Source organism: Volvox carteri (genome assembly GCF_000143455.1).
Source record: "Volvox carteri f. nagariensis unplaced genomic scaffold VOLCAscaffold_14, whole genome shotgun sequence".
NCBI classification, from domain to species: Eukaryota; Viridiplantae; Chlorophyta; class Chlorophyceae; order Chlamydomonadales; family Volvocaceae; genus Volvox; species Volvox carteri.
In genome coordinates this window covers 524659-545648 of record NW_003307557.1, presented here as the reverse complement: position 1 = coordinate 545648, position 20990 = coordinate 524659, and the positions used below count along the sequence as shown (strand labels likewise).

The window sequence follows — 20990 nt, the reverse complement described above, 5'->3', positions numbered from 1 at the left end:
GTTAGCGGTCATCAGCGCGCCAATCAGTATTGCGTTCACCGACGCCTTGGGTGGACACAATGTGGAGCGCATTCCGGTTGAAGCACCGAAACGCCAGCTGCCTCCCAACTCCTGTCACATGACGCCACTGCAATCCCCGCACGAAAGCGACGGACAACCCGTAGACCACCGACCTAGGTTTCCGCCGTGGAAGAAACTGGGCCTAACGCCACACAGGGGCACCTCCAATCGACACGTGCTGGCCGAGCAAGGCCAAGTCGACGACCTGGGCAGCATTGCAGTAGAGTCATGCTCGGGCCGCCGCCGTCGCGTCTACCTAGCTCGCGGCGACTTCAACCCCTCCACCTCGTCCTCTTTCCCCGCATCCCAGCACGCCGGCTCCCGGGAGGGTTTCGACATCGTGGACGAGCGCCAAACACACGAGGACCACTTCCGCGCCCTCATCCACGCCTACTTGCTGCCAAACGGCTTTCCGGACAGCGTAGGTCCCCAGTACGCACCGTACATGGCCTGGCGCGGCGTGCAGTACTTCTTCGGTGGCGCCATCAGCGTGTTTACGACGCAATCCCTGCTTGGGGCGCTCGGCGTCGCGGGCCGCTTCCAGGGCGAGGCGGCTGCGGCCATCAACTGGGTGATCAAGGACGGTGCGGGTCGCCTGGGCCGACTGCTCTTCGCCCGCTGGGGCCGCGAGCTGGACTGCGAACTAAAGCAGTTCAGGCTGGCGGGTGGGTTTACATACATACATACATACATCTGTGTGTGTATGTATGTGTGTATGTATGTGTGTGTGCCATGTTAGCTAACTTGCTGAGCCGTAGGGAGGGAGGGGAATGGGGTGGGGGGAAGAGAAGGGGCCGAGCCAAAGCGGGGTAGGGGTGTGTGTGTATGTGCCGGGGAAGGCCATCAGAGCTGCCCCTCTGAGCTCCACGTGGGGTAGTGGGTTACGAAAGGGCTGGAGGCTCATTGCCATGGGGACTGGGTTGCTAGTGAGGAGGTGGTGGTGGTCATGTGTGTGTAAGGGGGAGGAGGAGGAGGAGGAGGAGGGTGCAATCTATCCTGGGTAGGGCGATAGGGAGTGCTGGGCTTGGGAGGGGGCATCTGGCAGCCGCAGCCAGCTGGGAGCTGGAGAGAAGGGCGCGTGGAGGGGAGAGTGGGTTGCTTCACCCCTGGGGGAGGGGCTGGGGTGTGGGGGGCGGGTTTGAGGAGGGACGGGGGGATTCACGGGGGAGAGGTTGCTGCCTTGCGGTCGTGCGCTGAGGCGGGACGGCCGCGGGGCGCTGCGGGAGGTTCTCACTGCCCTCAGGGCCTAATCGCGGTTGTTGTTGATGGGGAAGCTGGGGCGGGAGGTGGGGAGGGGCGGGGAGGTGCTGAGGAGCGCTGAGGGCCAGGTGCGGACCCATAGCTGTGCGGGCTCCGTACCGGCCTTGCGCATTCTCCGCCCGTCCTCCCGTCGGGGGGCAGAGGGAGAGGGCACGGCGCTATCCAGCCCCTGTCTGAGCTCCGAGGTGTGTGTGTGTGCGCAGGGGGCCCTAACGCAGGGGGCCGCTAGGCGGGGTCAATGGACTATAGCCTGGGCCGCCGGATGGTCGCCCAGCTTCGGCCTGCACCATGCACTGGTTCCCACCGCCGGGGCCCGGGGGCCCGCCTACCAGCGGGGGTCAGGGGCCTAGGCTAGCAAGTGGCTCTTGGGGGCGTTTACCCCCGTCAGGATGCGGCCCCAGCTGGGTTTGGGTTTTGACTTGCCAGCCATGGCCAAGGGCGGGTATGGTGGACCTGCACGCCTGAGAATACGCTCAACTCTGATAGAGTAGTGTGATGGTTGCCCCGGAACCAAGGTGGCGGCGGGGCAGTCCTTCTGCCGCCAAGAAACGTCCCCTACCTGTCCGGCGACTTCTTGGGCGGCGTGTCTTACCCACACACTTACCCACCCGCCCTGGCGACCAGTGCCCTCCCACCCCCACTCGCCCCCTTCCCTTTACCCCCTAGCCCCACACCCAGCAGGAGCAGCAGCACCACCTGGTACGTTTCCCCCCACCCCTACCCTGTTGACCGCCGTCCCCTTCCCCTTCCCCTCCCCTTCCCCCCATCCAATCAGGCGACCTGCTGATGGAGGCGGGTGCGGCGTTGGAGCTCGCCACCGTATACGCCCCCCCCGCCTTCCTGCCCCTGGCCTGTACGGCAAATCTGTCCAAGAACCTGGCTGCCGTGGCAGCCTCCTCCACCCGTGCACCCATCTACCGCACCTTCGCGCTGCAGAACAACCTGGCCGACATCACCGCTAAGGGGGAGTCTGTGGCCAACCTGGCTGACATCCTCGGCACGGTGGCGGGTATTGCGCTGTCCAGGATGAAGCTGCCGCGTATGCCCACGTTCTGCGTGCTGTCGGCAGGTGGGGTAGGATGGATGAGGGGCTGAAGGGCGGGGAGGGTGTGGTGGCTTAGGTGGGTTGAAGGAAAGGGGGGGAGGGTGCCGGGGTGTGAGGTGGGGGGGGAAAGGGAGGGGAGGGGCGGGGACGGTCGCGCTGTGTGCGCATGTGTGTATATGTGTAGTGGTTGTGGTGGGGATATAGGTGTTAAAAGCTATAAAGCAGTTGAGGTGTGCAGCAGCGGTGTTGGCAGGCGCGCGCGCACACACACACACATACCGCACCTAAAACCCCCTCATTCCCCCGCGCTCCTTCCCTCGCCAGGGTATTTGCTGTCCTCCCGAAAGGAAGTAGACAGCGTTGAGCTGCCGTACATGAACCGCGCTCGCCTGGCGTACGCGACGCAGCGCTACCTGTCTGACGGCTTCATCCCCGGCGTGGCGGAGGCCAACCACAACGAGCCGCTGCTGCCGTGGGGCCGTCACAACCAGAACCGCCTGGTCCTGGGGGCGTCAGTGGAGTCCGCTTGTGCAGGGCCCTCGGAACTGGCCCACGCAGTCCAGCGCTTCCCCGAGCCGGAGTACCGCTACCTCGTCACGTATAGGTAAGGGGGCGGGTAAGGGGGCGGGTGAGCGGGCGTGGACGGGTGAGCAGGAGGTATCTCCCTTGTGTGCGATGTGGGGCCCCTCAGGAGGGTTTGTTCCCGGCTCCTGGCTCCTGACGGATTGCTAGGGGCAGGGAAGGTCCGGCGGTTTCGGCGCTTCGAGGAGAGGGGAGGGGACAGAAGGGGAGGAGAGAAGGGAGGGAGAGGAAGGGAGAGGAGAGGGGGAGGGAGGAGGCTTTGGGGGACATAGTTTGTCTTGATCTGGGATCTGGGTTAGGACGGGAAATGAAATTCCCCGGGGCCAAATGGATTGGGACCCGGCGTAGTGCGGTTTGTAATTTTGTGCAACAGCTCGGCCGCAGCGCCCTCCGCGTTTTTAAGGGGTAAGGGGTTCTTAGGGGGATCAGAGTTTTACTCCAAACCGAGGAATGAGTTTCATGTCAGGCTGCTGATAAACTACCGTACCGCCACGATGTATTGGCGCGACCCAAGTGGTGGGAGGTCACCAAAGCTGCGCCAGTGGAAAAAAGCCCTAAGGCATGCCTGGAAATTTGCTTGACACCAAATTACGTGGGTGCACACCAACATGCACACGGTTATATAGTTGTAGCTACAGCTCTTTAAGAAATTCTATGATGTTCTTTTACGGTCGCGCGTCGTTGCTTTGCTCGCTCGGTAACAGTGCTGAACAAACGGCGGGTCGTTGCGCGCAGAGACACGGGCGGAGGTTCCCTGGAGCGCCACGAAATCTGTATCACAACTGCAATACCTTATCTTAATCCTTACCAAAATTGCATGGCACCAAATAGGATTTCCAGGTACCTTTTCACAGGCGTTTGGGAAAAACTGAAGACCAACGTATTGTGGCAGTACGGTATTCCTTAGCTGTGAGTTGCGGGGTGTTTGCTCAAGTCCCCAAAATAGAATTCCCCATAAATCCCATAAATGACCAGCTTTTCATGCGAAGCCGGGTCATAGACCTCAGGTGGTTCTTGCGTTGCGAACCTTTTAGTATAGCGCACGGCCCTCCGCCGTGCGCGGCCTTGTCAGGATTTGCTCGTAAGGATAGTCCTTGAAAGACCTCTATCGCTTACTTCTGGTAGGAGCGTTTCAAGGACTGTCCAGCTCAACCCGTCGCGTCTCAGCTCTTCCGGCTTTTTGGCAGGACGCAGACTTTGTGGCCGACTCTTGTTTGTGTGGCCGGACGTGAATTCGCTCCTTTTCACCAAAGAGGGCCGAAGACCAACACCAAATTTTCCAATTAATAGGCATTTATTCCTTAATTAAGCACTGGAACGTATCGCGGCGGGTCCTTTTAGGGTTGCGGGCTCGGGTCATGATTGCCCCAGGGGCCGCGCACACGTGAGCTCGCGGACGAGGGCATCATCTCGCGGGGGGCCGTCATGGAAATCCTTGTTAGAGGTCTGTGATAAGCGCTGTTTGGTCCCATTAGACTAACTAAAAGGCGAATGAATCAACGTGACTTTGTACAGAATGCCGCTTCGGCTTCTTAGCGGACCAAGATCGGGATCCTTGCACGCCTTTTCGGTGGCATCTTTTGCGTGCCAACTTAAACGTGTTAAGGCCGCTTAGACCGTACACCGCCGCGACGGATTTACGCGAGTATAGATGGGAAATTCTTGTGCTAGCGCGCAAGTTATTTTAAGGGGGGAAAACCCAAATATCATTTGTTTCAATAAAGTGATCCAATTTTTAGGTTCTAGTTTTCTTACCTTGATGGTGGTGTCATGTCGAGCTTTGGAAAGAAACGCTGTGGCTGGGTTAGGCAGGCGACGACGAGGTCACTGATGGAGTAAAACCAACCTATTGCGGAGGCGATTGGATTAATGTTCTTTCAACACAAGAAGCTACGAGACCGGCAACAGTGATTGCCGACCGGACAGATGTGTGGGACTGCCAGACTATTGGTGCCCTGGCAGCGATGCGCAATTCAGCAGCGTCTACGTGCTTCGTAGAAGGAACGATGCTGTGATATCTTATTTCGTATAGGGTTTGAAATGATATATCTAACGACACAAAAGGACTGCTCGATACTCCGCGCTAACGTTTAAAACATTTTACGTAGGCTCGCCATGTTTTCCAGAGTCTGGCAGGCCAACTTCGGTTTTATAAGCAAACTTTGATTAGTATTGATTGTGTAAATTAATTGTCTTGACTGTTCGCAAAATTGAATAGCAATCTTGGGGGTATCGCTCGCCCGCCTTTGCCCGCCTTCGCATGCGCCCACAATCCTAATGTCGCGCGCATTGACTTTCCAACTCAACTTGGCACGTTACGATTACGACACATTAGTCATGTCAAAAGTATTCCTTTCTGCCAACCCGGACTAGCCTGCGCCGCCCTAGGCCTTAGCACAACCAAAATCAGAGCCTATATTCGATGGTTCACATAGGTCGCGCTCTCCCTCATTGCGTGCGCTTCCCAACCTCCCCTGTATTTCAATTGTTTTCCACCCCTCCAGACCCGACACCAAGAAGGCCTATGTGCTGTTACGCGAGGGCGCCACCAGTATGGATTGCCTTCAGGCGTCCTTCTTCGGACACGTATTCCTGCACTTGCTGGACGGGGCCGCCCTCAGCCATGCACCTCTGCAACTAACCGCCGCTGCCACCACCACCATGGGGGCGATCGCCAAGAGCAGCGTCCTCAACGGCAATGGCGCCTCCTGTTGCGCAACTGTTGCCAGCAGCGACAGCAGCAGTAGCATCACTAGCAGTGGCGGCGGTGGGTGTCGTAGTTCCGACGCATCTAAGGAAGACTGTGCACGGTCACGGCAGTGCGCTGAAACCCGGGTATCGGAGGGGCGACATCAGGTACAGGACCAGGGGGTGGGATGGCAGGGTGGGGGCGGGGCCGGGGGCCCACTAAATACCGCCAGCCGAGGAGCTGCCCATCATGAGGGCTGGCGGGTGACCATGGAGCGGGCCCAGGCAGTGGTTTCGGTGCTGTATCCCGACTTCATATCCCAGGCGGAGCGCAATGGCTGGAAGCTGCAGCAGACCATGTTGAACCCCAAAGAGAACCGTCTGCTGAGGATTACGCCACTGCAGGCTTGAGGGGACACAGGTGGAGGGGGGAGGAGTGATGAGTGGTGTTTGAGTGAGGGCGAGGGCCGTTCCTCGAGCCGTTCAGGCGCGTGTAGGTGGTCCTGGCGGGGACTAAGGATACGTAGTATGTCTCGAGCGAACATGAAGTGCAGGTTAGTGGAACGTTTTGTGCAATGCGAAGTGGTTTTGGTAAGTTTTGAATTTATGTGTTGGGAGACCGTAGGATAGGAGACATGAAAGTCTCGGCATCCTGCTGCTGGATGCGCTGCGGTTTGTAGCGTTTCTTCTGAGCTGCAGCAGGTGTCAGTGTCGATGGCTTGTTGTGTTGCGTTGATGCGTTCGTGCTGGGAACTGCGGGCGATTAAGAGGGTTTTGGTCAACACTCTCCCCTGCCAGGTGATGGATAGTTTCGTGTAATTTCGTGCACATGGTCATTTGACGGAGTATGGTGGCAAATTAAGTAGCAGTCCGATTAAGTTAAGAGCGTCTGAAGAAGGGTTGCATATGTATGAGCATTGATAATTAGGAATAATGTTAGGCACGTGTCATATTTTTGATAAAATGTATTGATGATAGAAATGAACGATTGTGCTGCGCATATTAATCTGTCACTACATATGTGCACCATGATATGTGCACCATCGTGACTCCTGATGCATATTTAACTTTACATAACGAAACAACCTAGAAACCAACATCTTCTCCTTTCCCAAGCTGCAGCATCGAATTCATTCATAACAAACATGGTATATGCTTCCACCTCTTACAACATATGCATGCCAGACTCGGCCAAACCTGCCAAATCTCCACGCAACAGCAGAACCCGCATGACACGCGGGTAGAAGGTAAATCGATAGTTCATGTAAACTGTGCATCTTGCACGCTCTCTCACAACCTCTCAAGTGTCTCGCTCTCGGATTAAGGGCATTGCGCGGATGCGCGACTAGGGCACACGGACGTGGACATTGCTCGGATCATGGCGACCTGCGCCAATAAACTGTGACCCGAACGATCAACCGGCAATCTTTGTAAATCAATTGGGCTTTTCATCTGATCATCGACTCCCGTGAAACTAGAATCAGAATTGAACTATCGAAAAGCCGGCCGACCCTCCAACTTTTAAGAGCGCATTCTGAACAGCCGTGTTGGCCCCCAGCATCTTTCTTGCGGCCAGGTCGGTGCCTCTACACTGTCGCAGACAACCCCTCCCAACGCACACAAGCATTGAACTGATGACAGATCAGCCACACGTTACCAGCTAAAAAGTAAACAGGACGTCCCTTCCCCCATCCGCGGCCTTGGCTAGTCGCCCAATCATGAGACCACGGTCAAGACGTAACCACGACCACTCAAGCTCTGGAAGAGCTCCCCCGGATTCCCAAATACATAGGAAGCAGGGTAGTCACCTTTACGGCCCCAGCTCTCAACGGGAATGTGCCACCCTCACGCCCCGATGCATTTCGCCCGGCCTGGCCCATCAGGATTAGACTGGCAGGCACCAAGCGAATGATTGGCTGAAACAGCGGGCGTAAGGAAATCGCCAGACCTCCGACACGGGGCGGGCAACAACGACCCTTCCATTGAATCCCAAGAACCCCAATCCCCACCTCAGACCAGGCCCAAAACATGTCATACCCCGCGGGTCAGCGCAGCCGGACCAGAGCTCGCCGGTTCCCATGGCGTCGCACCAATCCACTCCCCAAATGTCCCGCACGCCACTTCCCTGTACATGAAGGCACGCAGGACATGCCCTCGGCTTTCACACAACACAAACTCGCTGGATGATCTCACATCACAGCCCTTGCAACCAACGGCTTCCTCTTGATTTCACACACAGCTTAAACTTCTGCCGAGGGGGCTACCGCAGTGTGGAGCACACGCACGCTGCTCTTCAAACTGATCTGCAGCGGGTTCCACACCCCACACCCATTCCTCCCTCTGCCTCATACCAGATGCATGCTGCCTCAGTATTGCCCCTCTCCACCACCGCCGCGGCCGCTGTTGCACAGGAGGCATGTCACGGGGAGCGTACTTTCAGACGCGCCTGACGGGGAACGCTGTGCAAACATCGGGGGCATTTTGGCCTGAGCTCATGAAACTCAAATGGATGGTGTTACAGCTCCCCGGGCTCGATGAAGCACCGCGTTATCGGACACTATTCGCAACCTTAAACTGGATACGGACTTGCTGGGTGCTGATCAATGGCTCAGGCTGTGGGCTGCAGAGTACACAAACACCTGTGGGCAGCGTTAGAACCAGGCAGCCCTTCCAGATCACGGGTCAACCTCCGCGGATTTTCCCGTTGCTCAAGCATATGCTAGATGCACGCGACATGGCCGAAGATCGCTAGGGATTCAGCTCATCTCGGCGTGCCTCGGACTGTCGCTCACCCTTGGCTGTACGGTGCTTGTTGACCATATCCGTAACCGCCGTAGCCGCCGTAGCCACCGTAGCCCACCATGCCGCCATACCCCGCGCCGTAACCCATCATCCCAAAATTTCCGTAGCCTGAAGGTTGAATCAGAATCAGAGGTTCAGATATTGCGGACGAGCATTTCTGGACGAAGCAAGGTGCAAGGCAGGAGGTTATCCTACGCTACTAAGGCGTATTTGGATGCCATTCTCGTCGTTCAAGCAAGGGCTAGATGTGCGCACGCAAGATTGCAAAAGATTGGTGAGGTTGCTGCTGATTCCCAAAGCCCCACCTGCTCCATAGCCACCGTACGGAGCTCCGTATCCCGGGAACCCAGCGCCGTAGGCTCCTGTGCAAGGGCAGGTGGCGACATTTGACGCATACACAACAGATGTCAAATGATCTACGACGAAAGAACTTTGCTTATAGTTACTGGCCCAGCCGGCTGCCAGCTGCCATAATACACTATCTCCCCTGCGGATCCCTTGATGGAAGCCTGCGGCTGCACACCGTCAAGTGCAGAACCCCAGACAAGTAACCCTGAGTCGCAAGCGAGAGCACAAGAATTGACAACTGAGATTGGATGCGGAACGGAAAGCTAGCTGGCTCGGCAAAAGTCGGGCGATACAAGGAGAGGAGCGCCCGCAGAATACGCCGGCAAACCATGATGCCGATCACCGGCGATTGTTGCCGACAACTACATCATGCAGGGTCGACAGCTGGCGATAGTCCAATGTACCCCAATGGTGCCATGACGTGGTAAAAAGATCGCGCTGGACGCATCACCGACTTAGCCCATGATCCAAACGCTAACCGATGGCGATACTGCCCCACAAAGCGTGCGGCAAGTGCCTCTCCGCAATGGTTCAAAACTCCTGCTACATCTCAGGCAGGGGGCCTAGGACTTGAGACCTGTTGCTCTTGAGGTTTCATCCCAGCACTGCATCCAGCTCTCATGGACACGGGGAATTAAGACGCCTGCTGCTGAACTTTGATGTTTCCACTATCCATGTCTTCTGGTTAAGGCGTGTTCCCACAGCGACAGCTCTCCCGTGCCCTAGGCATAAAGTTTCATCGTTGAAGCCATACCTGCACCGTAGGCCCCGTAGCCTCCGCCATACCCTCCAAAGCCGCCGCGGCCGCCTCCATAGCCGCGGCCACCGTAGCTACCTGTTGCCGCTGGGCCACGGCCCCCCCCTCGACCTGCTTGAGGGCCTGAACCCTTGGGCGTGGCGCTCTTGACCTCGACCTGCTTGCCGCCCAGCTCGTGCATCTGACCCGCAGCGAACACCTTCTCAACAGACGATTCCTCCCCGAAGGTTACGAAGCTGCATGAATGTTAACATGTGCCATAACAATGGCCAACGCACCAAGCCCGAAGGTTTAAAGATGCACACGAAAAAGCCCAGAAACCAAGCACAACGAAGATGTCATCACTACACCATTTAATGGAACGTAAGGCAGCAGGCGACCCGATTGGGATTTTGGGGGCGGTGCTTGGGGGAAGGCAAAAGGAACGGAGATGAGACCCAGGGGGCCCCCGGGTTATGCCCGTACATGTGAGTGCGAGGCGTACCTTAACCCTCCAAGCAAGCAACAAATTGCCAATGAACAGAAAGCAAGGACGCAGAGCCAGGTGCTGCAGCTTGCCACTACGCAGCCGCACTGGTATGAAACATGCTATTGGAGATGCCCTAGCTGGCCATATAAAGCCATTTCGGGTACACATGACTCATACACATTAAGATACATATGATCTCCCTTCACAAGGCCCACACGTACCCAAAGCCGCGCGACCGGCCGCTGTTGTGGTCCACCATGACCAACGCCTCAACGACTGTGCCATACTGCTCGAAATACTGCTTAAGGTGGACTGCAAAGATGCAACAGCAAAAAAGAATTATGTTTTGATCCTTGAAAAACCGGGTGCAAAAAGCTAGGTTCAAGCAACCAACAAGCGCACCGTCTTCGGTGTCGGGAGCCAGCCCGCCCACAAAAATCTTCTTGCTCCGAGGCTGCTGACCACCTTCACCATGTGGCACAGATGGCTTCGCATCAATCTGCGCCACGCATGCCGATCAAGCGTTACGTGCGGCAAAGACGATTGTATTTGCGCCAATGCGCCTTCACCTGTCTGCCGTCTATCGTATGGGACTCCGCGCACGCCGCTTGTGCCGCCGCAGGATCCGTAAATGTAATAAAACCAAATCCACGTGGTCGACGGGTTTGGCGGTCACGCATCACCACCTGCCAGAGCAATTGCCCCCGAGCCATCAGCGTCCAGACCTGGCTGGGCCTCGCTTTATAAACTTCGCCGTATGACCTACCACATCGTGGACCTCCCCATACTTCAAGAAGTACTCCTTTAGCTTCTCTGCAAGACCCCAACCCGCACAATCAGCCGCGGGTCGTATGGCGTTCGACTGTGAGAACCTTTTCCGACAACAAAGCTCCGCACCTTCAGTTGTGTCCCATGACAGGCCGCCTAGAAAGAGCTTGGCACCGGCCGACCTGTGGACATTGCGGAAACTGCGCCAGTGACCGCTAGTTCATCACCTAACGAGCGATCATCAGCAACGCGCACCCTCCGCTAGGCACAGCCTGCTCCTCCTCCTTCACGGCGGCCATCACACGCCGCAAGATCCACGCCTTAGCGTGGCAGGGTGTCCAGTGGTGGTCCGCTACGGTAGGGCTAACACTGGATGACCTGACAGAACAAACCCCGCAAAAGCGTTACAAAGCGAAACTGACAACGCTGTGTCTACAGGGGGGCTCTACAGTGATTAGGAGCGCCTACCCTATGCCCACTGTTCCTTAATTGGGGCCAAACACTATCTTTGGTAAACTGCTCACCGTTCAAGGGCCTTATGTCAATGGTATTACAGTCGAGAGCTCGTAGTCTATGTCGTTCTGCACACACCTCGCGCGTCCAATAGCTATGCAATAAAGCTGAATACTTTGGGACATAAATGGGCATTAGCTCAGGACGAATACGTTATTGTACTTCCGGTGTGGAATGCAGGTCCCGGCCCCCTCTGCGCACACTGCCTTAAAAATATGAGGAACTTAGTACGTGGATAGTTTTCGAAATGCTTTTTGAGGGTTGCAGGCAGTCGGCCATCTTGCCGCTGGCTCTAGAAAAGGGAGCGCGGATGAGTGGAGCTAAAGGGTAAAAGGAAAGACTTATGCCGTAAACGAATTACATTTGGACTCTTGCCAAACTGCAGGCCTTCGGCTAAGGAGTCTGTTGGCAGCATTTTAAACCCGACGGCGCCGGGAAACGAAATGCACGAGGACCCTTTTAGCTATCCACATTCATTTAGCCACTAGGCTTCTGCATTCCCGCACCACGCGACCCGTTCCGAGCCGTGCTTAGCCCCACGTCCACTTGAAACTGAAAGACTGGACTTCAGAACCCGGGCAATGGACGGCATAATTGAAAGGGGCAGCTCACGGTAAAGTTTCCCAACTTCAGCACTGCATTTCCCCTCCCCGTTGCACTAATATAGCAAACCATGCCGTTCGAGGCGCAATGTAGGCCTTTTTTCTCTGCGATCAGCTCGACATGACCCAACGGACCCAGCTTATCACACCTTGACCCACCACCTCATTACTCCTGCTCCACTATTGCTGGTTTGGGGAAGGGGGAATTGCTCGCCCCATACATCGCCGCAACCTACCATACTACCACGGGGTAGTAAGGCTGATGTCGATGTTATGCCTCAACCGACAGCTACACGAGGCACCCTTTGGAGGCTAACCCACTTTGAACAGCGCGCCCCTTCTCCATAGCCAGGTACACTGCCCTTTTGGCTAGTTCCGAGCAGACCAGCACGGCGTGGGGAGCTCAGGCAAGGGTTTTCCTAAACACGACGGTGTAGCCCGTACCAAGTAGAGGTTGCTGGAAGCCGCATACCCCTGATGAAAACGGAGTGCATAGTGCCCATACCCATCACTCCCGCAATTAATTGTCCCGGGAACCGGGAACTGAGCTGCGGATGGACTCACTCATAGTTGGCGCGGAAAGCAGCAAAAGCAGGACGCGGTGAATTCTCCCCCAAAAGGAGCCAGTGGATATTGGTAGCTTGCCCCTAAGGACAGCGTACTTGGGCCCTCCAAATGTGGCTATCTATGCCATGGGCGCGTCGCCGTACAGCCCCATTGGTTCGTGTGTCCGAATGGGGCACGGGTTATTGTCTGATACTGCCGTTCTTAGACAACGAACATCATCCTCCCGATCCCGTTGCGAGCTACGCCCCACACAGGATATTTATCCCCACATCCGTTGTCGTGTTCGGTGTGGGCAGTTCGTACACTGAGGTGTCTGGTACCATCACCGGTGGTCTACGGTTTTGAATGTTATACCGGGACTGCTGTGTGATGATGATCATGGAAACACTGGTTTCGCCCTTGTCAACACGTTATACGTTAGCGCTGCACTGCGATTACCGTCCGCCATATTTGAAATGTCGCTGTAGATTTCATCGGACGGCGGGTGAGATTTTAGGAAGGGGTAGACTTGGTGTTACCGAGGGCTGATGGCCTGTGCCGGCTCGAGGCCAGGTGCGGAGATGCTTGGGCTTGGGCCGAGAGATGTCGCGAGCGCACGTTACCTGGCCACAGCCCTTAGAGGCTCCCGTAGCCACGCAAACGAGTTAAAACGAAACCGCGCAAGGTACCGAGACCGAAGACCACGCGGTTCGACTGGCCGGTCAAAACCTGTCGCATGATTTCGGTAAAATTTACAGTTTTCCGATTCATGTTTTTTATGCAAAATTTCGGCCCTGTAGAGCGTCCTCCCGGGCAAACTTTTGTAGACGGACGGGAGTACTCTACAGCGGAAATCTAGCCCACCCTCCAGCACGATTAATTATAGCTTGCATCGTGCTTACAATTACATTTCTATGATCCTCAAGACTGATGCAGCCTGCACGCTGTGCATTTCTCGCAACTTCCACCGCCCACCTCCCATGCCACTTCCACTAAAGCTTCCATCTTACAGGTGTAGCAATGGAATATGTCTAAGGTCACAGCTCTGTGATAATTTGCGACCATGCTTGGGTTTTCGCCGTCACTCTTTGCCTATCGTATCGTTCGTCGGTTAGTCGTCCGACGCACATAAAAAACAAAAGCCGTTTCCTTATGCCAAGAACGAGCGATAATCGAAATTCACGCATAACTGTATTCATGTTTTTGCACCTCCAATGTTCTTAGGTGGGCGGTAGTCACATGGCCTTTCCATTTCAGGTTTTCCCAGTTCCGCAATTCCAGCCCCTGGAGGATCACAGTATCCAACAAGATTGAAAAAGAAATTTATTCCGCAGACGCACACGCACACTACGAGAAGTATTCAACAGTCGAAGACTACTCCTCGGTAAAAGCCGTTGGACTGGTGAAATGGCATCGCACATGCACAGGGACATAAAACATGAAGATCGTGGCTTGGGCAGGACTGAGCATATGTCGCTTTCGACTGTACAAAATTACGATGACGCTCGGGGACTGGATTGATGTGCGCTGCATTGTAGTCCTAAAACTGACCCAAAGGTCGCCCGTAAAGCCGTGACATCACGTCAACGGCTACTCGTACTTGTGTCAAGGGACAGTACTGCAGTCGAACAGTCTACAACACATCCAATTTTCATCCCTTTCGTACGAGTACTCTGCCAATTTCAGAAGTACTGGATACGGTAGTGGCGGTTGCTAAGGTTGTACGGGTCCAAGGAGAGGTGGAGTTTGTTTGTTTAGAGTGAGGAGAGGAGTGCGATAGGCGTTGTGCTATTACAGAAATTATATGTACCGGTTAGGCAGTCGGAGTGTGTCGTTCGGCAGAAGCCAGGCCAAGTGTTAGAGTGGGAGGCGGTCAGAACTTGAGTGCACCGCTTTCCCACCCAGTTCCGTGTTCAAACCTTCCCACCCACCGCGGTGCACTCATTCTTCCGCGCTATCACTATCACTCGTTACTATCCCGTGTGCTGTGCTGCTTGCGCGCTCTCACTAGGCGAGGGTCGGCTAGGACAAGTGGCTTTTACCTCCTGTCAACTGTGGCACTTTGGACAGATGCTAATACAGATGTGTACATACTAACTGCACGTGCATGTTTCGTCGCTTGCGTCGTCCTTGCGGGGGAAGGAGTGTCCCCGGACATCTCCCCGGGCTGTCTGGCGGGTCCCGCATCCCCATGGGGTGCGGCGCTGAACTCACCACACATGCAAGTGGCGGAACCCATATACCTGATGCGGTATAAGGGAGACTCATGAATGCGGCACAACACTGGTTCGCAGCGGCCTCGATGCCGCGAGCGGTTTCCAGCAGTTGTGGAGGTTGGCGGGGTCCATTGCCTTTTGCTTGTTTGTGACACACACTGCCAACCCGGGCGCGGTATGGGGTCTTCTGCTATAAAACAAGCAATAACCTATAAAAGTGACGCAGAGTTGCAGCCTTTGCATCTCGCCTGGTCCCGCCCGGCCATTATCCGGCCAAGGTGCCGGCGGCCACCAACTCACCGGCAAGGCAAGGCAAGGCAACATGCATGCATGCAATTGGTCACATGCATGTACTGCTTCGTACTCAGCTTGCGTCACGGAGCCGGGTCACGGTACGGGGTACAATGGCCTCCGACGCATAACTGAAGCTAAAGCGCTCGTCCACCATACACGACCAAAGTAGCTGGGTGCACGCCAGCAACGAGGGCAGCATGTAAAGTACGTTCCACTGTTTCCCTTCCCCTGCTGCCTGCCTCACCGCCCCAGCCACCCGCGCCCAGCACACATCTCCTCCTCTCTCCCTTTTATCCCATCAACCCCTTCACCCCTTCTCTCTCCCCCCCCAACCACCCGGCCTAAAGCCGCGTGAAAGCAAGTCGGGTGGTCCCACACATGTATTGGATGAGTTGAGGGAAAGGGAAGTGTCTGAGATGTTCCTCTACCAGATAACAATGTATGCGCACACTTGGCAGTGGGTTGCATGGGGCTGCCTTCGTACAGTCAAGGCCCCTGGCAGGAACAGGTCATTCCGATGCGGCAGGCGCCATATCTCACGCACCGGCAAGCGACGTAACAGGGCTACCCACCACCTAGGCCAAACAGGCAATATAATGATGCAGTCCGGCTTGTCCGTGAGAACCTTGGCCAGCACCCGGCCAGTTTGGGAGAAAGGGGGATTCATATAGAGAAGCGAGGGTAGGTCCTTCCTCGTGGAGGCCCAGGATTGTGTGAAGGCATCAACACCAAGGCATCAACGCCAAGGCATCCCGGATTCCACCGTGCTGCAAAGAAACGGCCAGGAACCTTGGTGTTGGTGGCATCCGCAAAGCAGTCGATGTCCGGGTTGCGCCCCTGCAATGAGGGGCGGCGTAGGAGCTGTTGATAAACCTCGGGATGCAAGCTCCACTGGGCGACGTCGTCCTCCTTGCTGATACAATCCGCCTGCTGCTGAGCTGCTGCTGTTTGGGGGTACCACACCGTCTCAAATTCCGTGTCGGAACGAGCACTAACTCTATATAGCTGTGCCACTTCCTCCAGGCATTGACCTGCACTCTTCTGTCCCAGAATACAGAAGTGAGCGGGCTGACTATCCGTCTGGTACTGCACTCACCGTCCACGGATCAGTTCTGGTGCCTGCTCCTGCAGCCATTCCAATGCAAACGTGGCTGCCTGTAGTTCTCGCACCGTGCTGCTGAGGCGGCCCTCCGCCAGAAGCTGAATCTCGTCCTTGGAGAAGGGAACCCGCATGACTGCATCTCCAAGCTCGCCGTTGAGCTGCATAAGCCTTCTCCGAGGTGTCACCCACAATCTGTAATTCAACGGCTGCTTCATTTCGCCACCACACCCTCCCATTCCTTGTATGGAGAACCTCAAGGAAAGTTGCCACTGCATCCAAGACATGCTGGGATTGAACAGTTCCATGTTCAAACCTTCCCACCCACCACGGTGCACTCATTCTTCCATGCTATCACTTTCACTCGTTACTATCCCGCGCTCCCGGATATGACGGGTTGGATCCAGGTACCGCCATAAGGTGCCCAATGACTTCATTTGGGCTTTCACTAGCAATTCACTGGGGGGCACACCCTGGTTGAAAGCATGCTGTAAGCAACCACGACGGAAACTATGCACACTCTCTCCTCCATACTGGCCGCAAGCGCTTAAGTGTTGCTTAAGGGGGGACCCCAAAGCCTCCGTTGAAAGTGGGGCTTCCTTGAATCGGCGCCCGTCGTTGTCCAGGGGCCGGAAGAGGTAGTCGGTAACAGGAAGTTGGTACACCGAACAGGTCGAAAGATACACTGAAAGGGCGCCCAACGGACAGATGACGGGATCAGTGCCTGTTGTAGCGCGATAGCTACACAGTAATGATGAGCTTATCAAGAAATATGCGAATCAATTATGAACATGAAATCTTCTGAAAACTGACCTGGCTGTCAAGAATCGTTTGTAAGAATTCACCGGAACTGAACATCAAGAATCTATACGACAGCCTTACCGAAATCCATAAATTTACTGAAATCGTCTTTGCTCACAGAACGGACGTGGGTTCTTTTAGAATTCATATTCTACTCACGTTCGGAGCGCGGTCTTATACCGTGGTCGGGGCAGTGCCGGCCTGAGACATACTTCACGGGCCAGTAGCACTGCACTACACTACAACAGTGCCTCTCTCCACCACATGCCCAGGCGATCGGACTCCTCGATACGTCTTCATTCCTAGCTTCGCAATTTGCAGGCGACAGGTGGAAGGGACTCGCCCGTCCACGCAGGGCAAGGGAAGCTGAAGACCTCTGAATGGACTCCGAACTTGATCAGGGTCCCGAAGATCGTCCATCCGAAGCTCTCCGCAGTCATGCCTGCACATGCTCATGCTCCACAGCAGGCAGAAGATACTCCGGTCCCGTAGCAGAGTTATCCGGGGAATCGGACTTGCGGTGTTGCTAGCATTCCGCTGCAAATACGAACTTAGATCTAGCAATTTGGCGTAGGGAAGAGGTATGGCACCCCGCTCAGTGTGACCCTGCCGAGTGAGGATTTGCCGATAACCCTTACCATAGCCACGAATAGCTGAGCACTCGCACGGATTGCCGGTTGATGCCGCTGCATCGTAAGGACCCCGTCGATTTAGCAGGTTAAAAGCTGTTGACAGGTGGGAGATCGCTCCCTGCAAGGTTGCAGGGCAAGGCCGGCGATCTACACGAACCCGGCCTGGGTGGCGGTGATCCAATGTTCCTCGAAGAATGTCAAAAGTGACGCTGGATCACAGTTCAGTAGGTTCACCCAAGACCAATGCTGTGCAAGCCAACTATGCAGCTCATACGACTGCGTCCGAATCTTATGCCAGCTGTCAGGGTCCATTGCTGGCATATGGTCTCATACGCAGATAACAGTGCCGGACTGGGCATTTGGGGAACTCCAGGCCGACCCTCTAACGAGTGAAGGAAGGCTGCCACGATGGGGTCCGAGATACTTGGTAGCGCTGCCGGCCTTTGGGAACGCGTTGTGGAGCCGGGCGCCCCGGCTCGGTCCAAACTCACGGTAGCAATCTGTACATGCAACGTCACGTTCAATGCATCGGTACATCCTTGACTTTCCATCAAGTCTCTCACCTCACCTCGGGGCTGTTGGCGGCGGCAGGCCTACTGGGACCGGTCCACACCAGTCGCACCAAAGGTTCATCACTACAACTTGCACTGAAAGGAGAAATCCGCAACAAATTGCGCAAAGTCGGACGCGGCTCTTTGACGACCCCACCCACCCTCCCTTTCCTCTGTCTTCCTAGATCTTTGGATTTCTTAGATTTGTCCAGCTACCCGTAACTTATACCGTACATGGCCTTTTGTTGTCGGCGGCGGGGCGGGCAGCAGGGGAAGGGAAACAGTGGAACGTACTTTACATGCTGCCCTCGTTGCTGGCGTGCGCCCAGCTACTTTGGTCGTGTACGGTGGACGAGCGCTTTGGCTTCAGTTATGCGTCGGAGGCCGTTGTACCCCGTACCGTGACCCGGCTCCGTGACGCAAGCTGAGTACGAAGCAGTACATGCATGTGACCAATTGCATGCATGCATGTTGCCTTGCCTTGCCTTGCCGGTGAGTTGGTGGCCGCCGGCACCTTGGCCGGATAATGGCCGGGCGGGACCAGGCGAGATGCAAAGGCTGCAACTCTGCGTCACTTTTATAGGTTCTTGCTTGTTTTATAGCAGAAGACCCCATACCGCGCCCGGGTTGGCAGTGTGTGTCACAAACAAGCAAAAGGCAATGGACCCCGCCAACCTCCACAACTGCTGGAAACCGCTCGCGGCATCGAGGCCGCTGTGAACCAGCGTTGTGCCGCATTCATGAGTCTCCCTTATACCGCATCAGGTATATGGGTTCCGCCACTTGCATGTGTGGTGAGTTCAGCGCCGCACCCCATGGGGACGCGGGACCCGCCAGACAGCCCGGGGAGATGTCCGGGGACACTCCTTCCCCCGCAAGGAAGACGCAAGCGACGAAACATGCACGTGCAGTTAGTATGTACACATCTGTATTAGCATCTGTCCAAAGTGCCACAGTTGACAGGAGGTAAAAGCCACTTGTCCTAGCCGACCCTCGCCTAGTGAGAGCGCGCAAGCAGCACAGCACACGCGCAAGCAGTGGTGAGTACACCGACGCAACCAGGCTCCACTACACAAGCTCCCCTAGCTGGGAACCACCAGCAACCCTACAGGCCGATCACTGCGTTCGCAACTCACACGCTATGAATAGATAAACAGGATGCAATCCAAACGCCAAGGACGGATTGCCAACCGGCCAACCAAAACGCTATTTATTTACTGGGTGCAGCAGTGGTCACTTGGCGGTCACCGGTGTATCGAGTCTGGATGTTGCTTGCGTTGTAGTCGGAAGATGGGGCAACTGATAGCGGCATACCTATCCAAGGAGTGCGCTGCCATACTCTTTATTGCCCGCAGCCATTCTCTTGCCGGCCCGTTGCCCCGTTCATGCCATGCGTCCATGTGCCCCCTTCCGCGCCAATTGTCCTGTACACCACCGCATGGCGCAGCGCCACCGTGCTCGAACCGGCCTCCCGCCCCTAACCCTGCGGCCACCGCCACCACGGCCTCAACTTGCCAGGCATTACCGGCGACAACCCCGCGTCATGAACAAACCCTACGAGCGCTGTTACGTGGCTCTTACACACCTTACGAAGTATAGCATCACAGTGCGTTTCCGCCCTTCGCACCCACAGCTAGGCTGCCCTCCGCGGCCCTGCCACCAGCCGATCCAGGACCGCAGGCCCCGCTGCGCCCCCGACCGGTCCTCCTCGCAGCGCGCCCGATTCCCTGCCATGTCAGGCGGCGGATTGCCGGCGGGGAGGCTCGTCCATTTCCTTTCCTCCTTCTCCACCACAGCCCACTACCTGCCCACTCTGTCGTGGTCTACTGTGCATGCCCAGTTACTTGGCCAAGTCAGTCTGTCAGTCTGTCAGTCTGTCAGTCAGTTCGTCAGTCAAAGCAGTTTGGCCTGGTCAGGTCTTTGAGTCAGCGCCCTCCTCCTTGGCCCAGGTTGCAGTCCTTTATCTACAAGTCGCTCATCGGACCACGGATCTACACCGCATCAGACCAAACGTAGCTACGTATGATTACTTCCCTGCCTGACCGTGGCAGGTATTGGCAATGGACCGGAGTGGGCAGTTTGTTCGTTAGCACGTCAGTCAGTCAGTAGCCGACGGCACCAGCAATACACACACACGGGGGTGCAGCCCGCTCGCCTCTGAAGGCAGTACGACAACTGGATCAGCGGCCAGAGGACGCTGCAGTTCAAGCCACAGCCTTGTACGGCAATTCGTGAAAAAGGGGGCTCACATTCCATTTGCGAAAGCTGAGGGCCAGATCTCTGTTGCGGCACACCATTTGGAACAGAGTCACGCACACCGCACACACAATCCATACCACGGGCACGGTGCCCGGCTAGGCCGTCTTCATGTTGAATGTCCATACATGCTTATATCACTACTTCACCAATCTTCAGCTAGTGTCCATATGCCATATGCCATGTTGATGTGAAACAGGACACGTTGCTCCAAGTCATGTCATGTCATGTCATGCCAAACCGCATCACCACACGGCACAGCAGGGACGTGTCTGTTTTGAGACCCCCAAATGTACATTCACCCACCAAACCCACGAAACCAGCCATCCGGGGGCTGTAGCCGCCAGCTGTCGCTGTCACTACCACTTCACTGCTGGAACAGCAGCGGCTCTAGCTCCGGGTAGCTGTGGATACACAGGTCTCAGGACGGGTGCTACCGCTGTGACACTGCTGCTGCTGCTGCTACTGCTACTGCTGCTATTGCTATTGCTACTGCGGTTACCACCTAGAGGGCCTTGGCGCCCACTGCGGCGGCGGGTAGCGGGGCATGTCACCCTGCTGCTGCCCCACGTCGCCGCCGCCATAGTACCCCGCCGCCGCCGCAGGGCGCGCCCCAGCGGGCTGCCCCCTCACGGGCTTACGGGGTGCGGCCTGTGCCCCGTAGTTCCACGGTGGCATCTTCTGGGCTGGCACTGGGTGTT

At 56.1% G+C, this 20990-nt stretch overlaps 3 protein-coding genes across 3 annotated transcripts; 2 read left to right on the top strand and 1 right to left on the bottom strand.

The window, feature by feature from the left end:
- Window positions 1–118: 118 nt before the first annotated feature.
- On the top strand, window positions 119–6046 carry VOLCADRAFT_80645 (uncharacterized protein; the record flags this gene model as incomplete). Its single annotated transcript, XM_002949439.1, has 5 exons — window positions 119–725; window positions 2096–2389; window positions 2690–2969; window positions 5452–5632; window positions 5921–6046. 5 exons carry the CDS (start codon window positions 119–121, stop codon window positions 6044–6046), a joined length of 1488 nt encoding a protein of 495 aa, XP_002949485.1.
- A 1056-nt stretch (window positions 6047–7102) lies between these two features.
- VOLCADRAFT_104291 (uncharacterized protein) lies at window positions 7103–11417 on the bottom strand (the record flags this gene model as incomplete). Its single annotated transcript, XM_002949322.1, has 11 exons — window positions 7103–8035; window positions 8428–8545; window positions 8743–8799; window positions 9540–9778; window positions 10233–10323; window positions 10414–10510; window positions 10581–10697; window positions 10778–10824; window positions 10909–10961; window positions 11035–11157; window positions 11371–11417. The coding sequence occupies 11 exons, from the start codon at window positions 11415–11417 to the stop codon at window positions 8002–8004; spliced, it is 1023 nt and encodes a 340-aa protein (XP_002949368.1). The 3' UTR covers window positions 7103–8001.
- Window positions 11418–18497: 7080 nt separating this feature from the next.
- Window positions 18498–20240, top strand: VOLCADRAFT_104290 (uncharacterized protein; the record flags this gene model as incomplete). The annotated part of the gene is made up of 5 exons (XM_002949438.1): window positions 18498–18525; window positions 18799–18827; window positions 19481–19639; window positions 19748–19885; window positions 19990–20240. 5 exons carry the CDS (start codon window positions 18498–18500, stop codon window positions 20047–20049), a joined length of 414 nt encoding a protein of 137 aa, XP_002949484.1. The 3' UTR covers window positions 20050–20240.
- Between the last annotated feature and the right edge of the window lie 750 nt (window positions 20241–20990).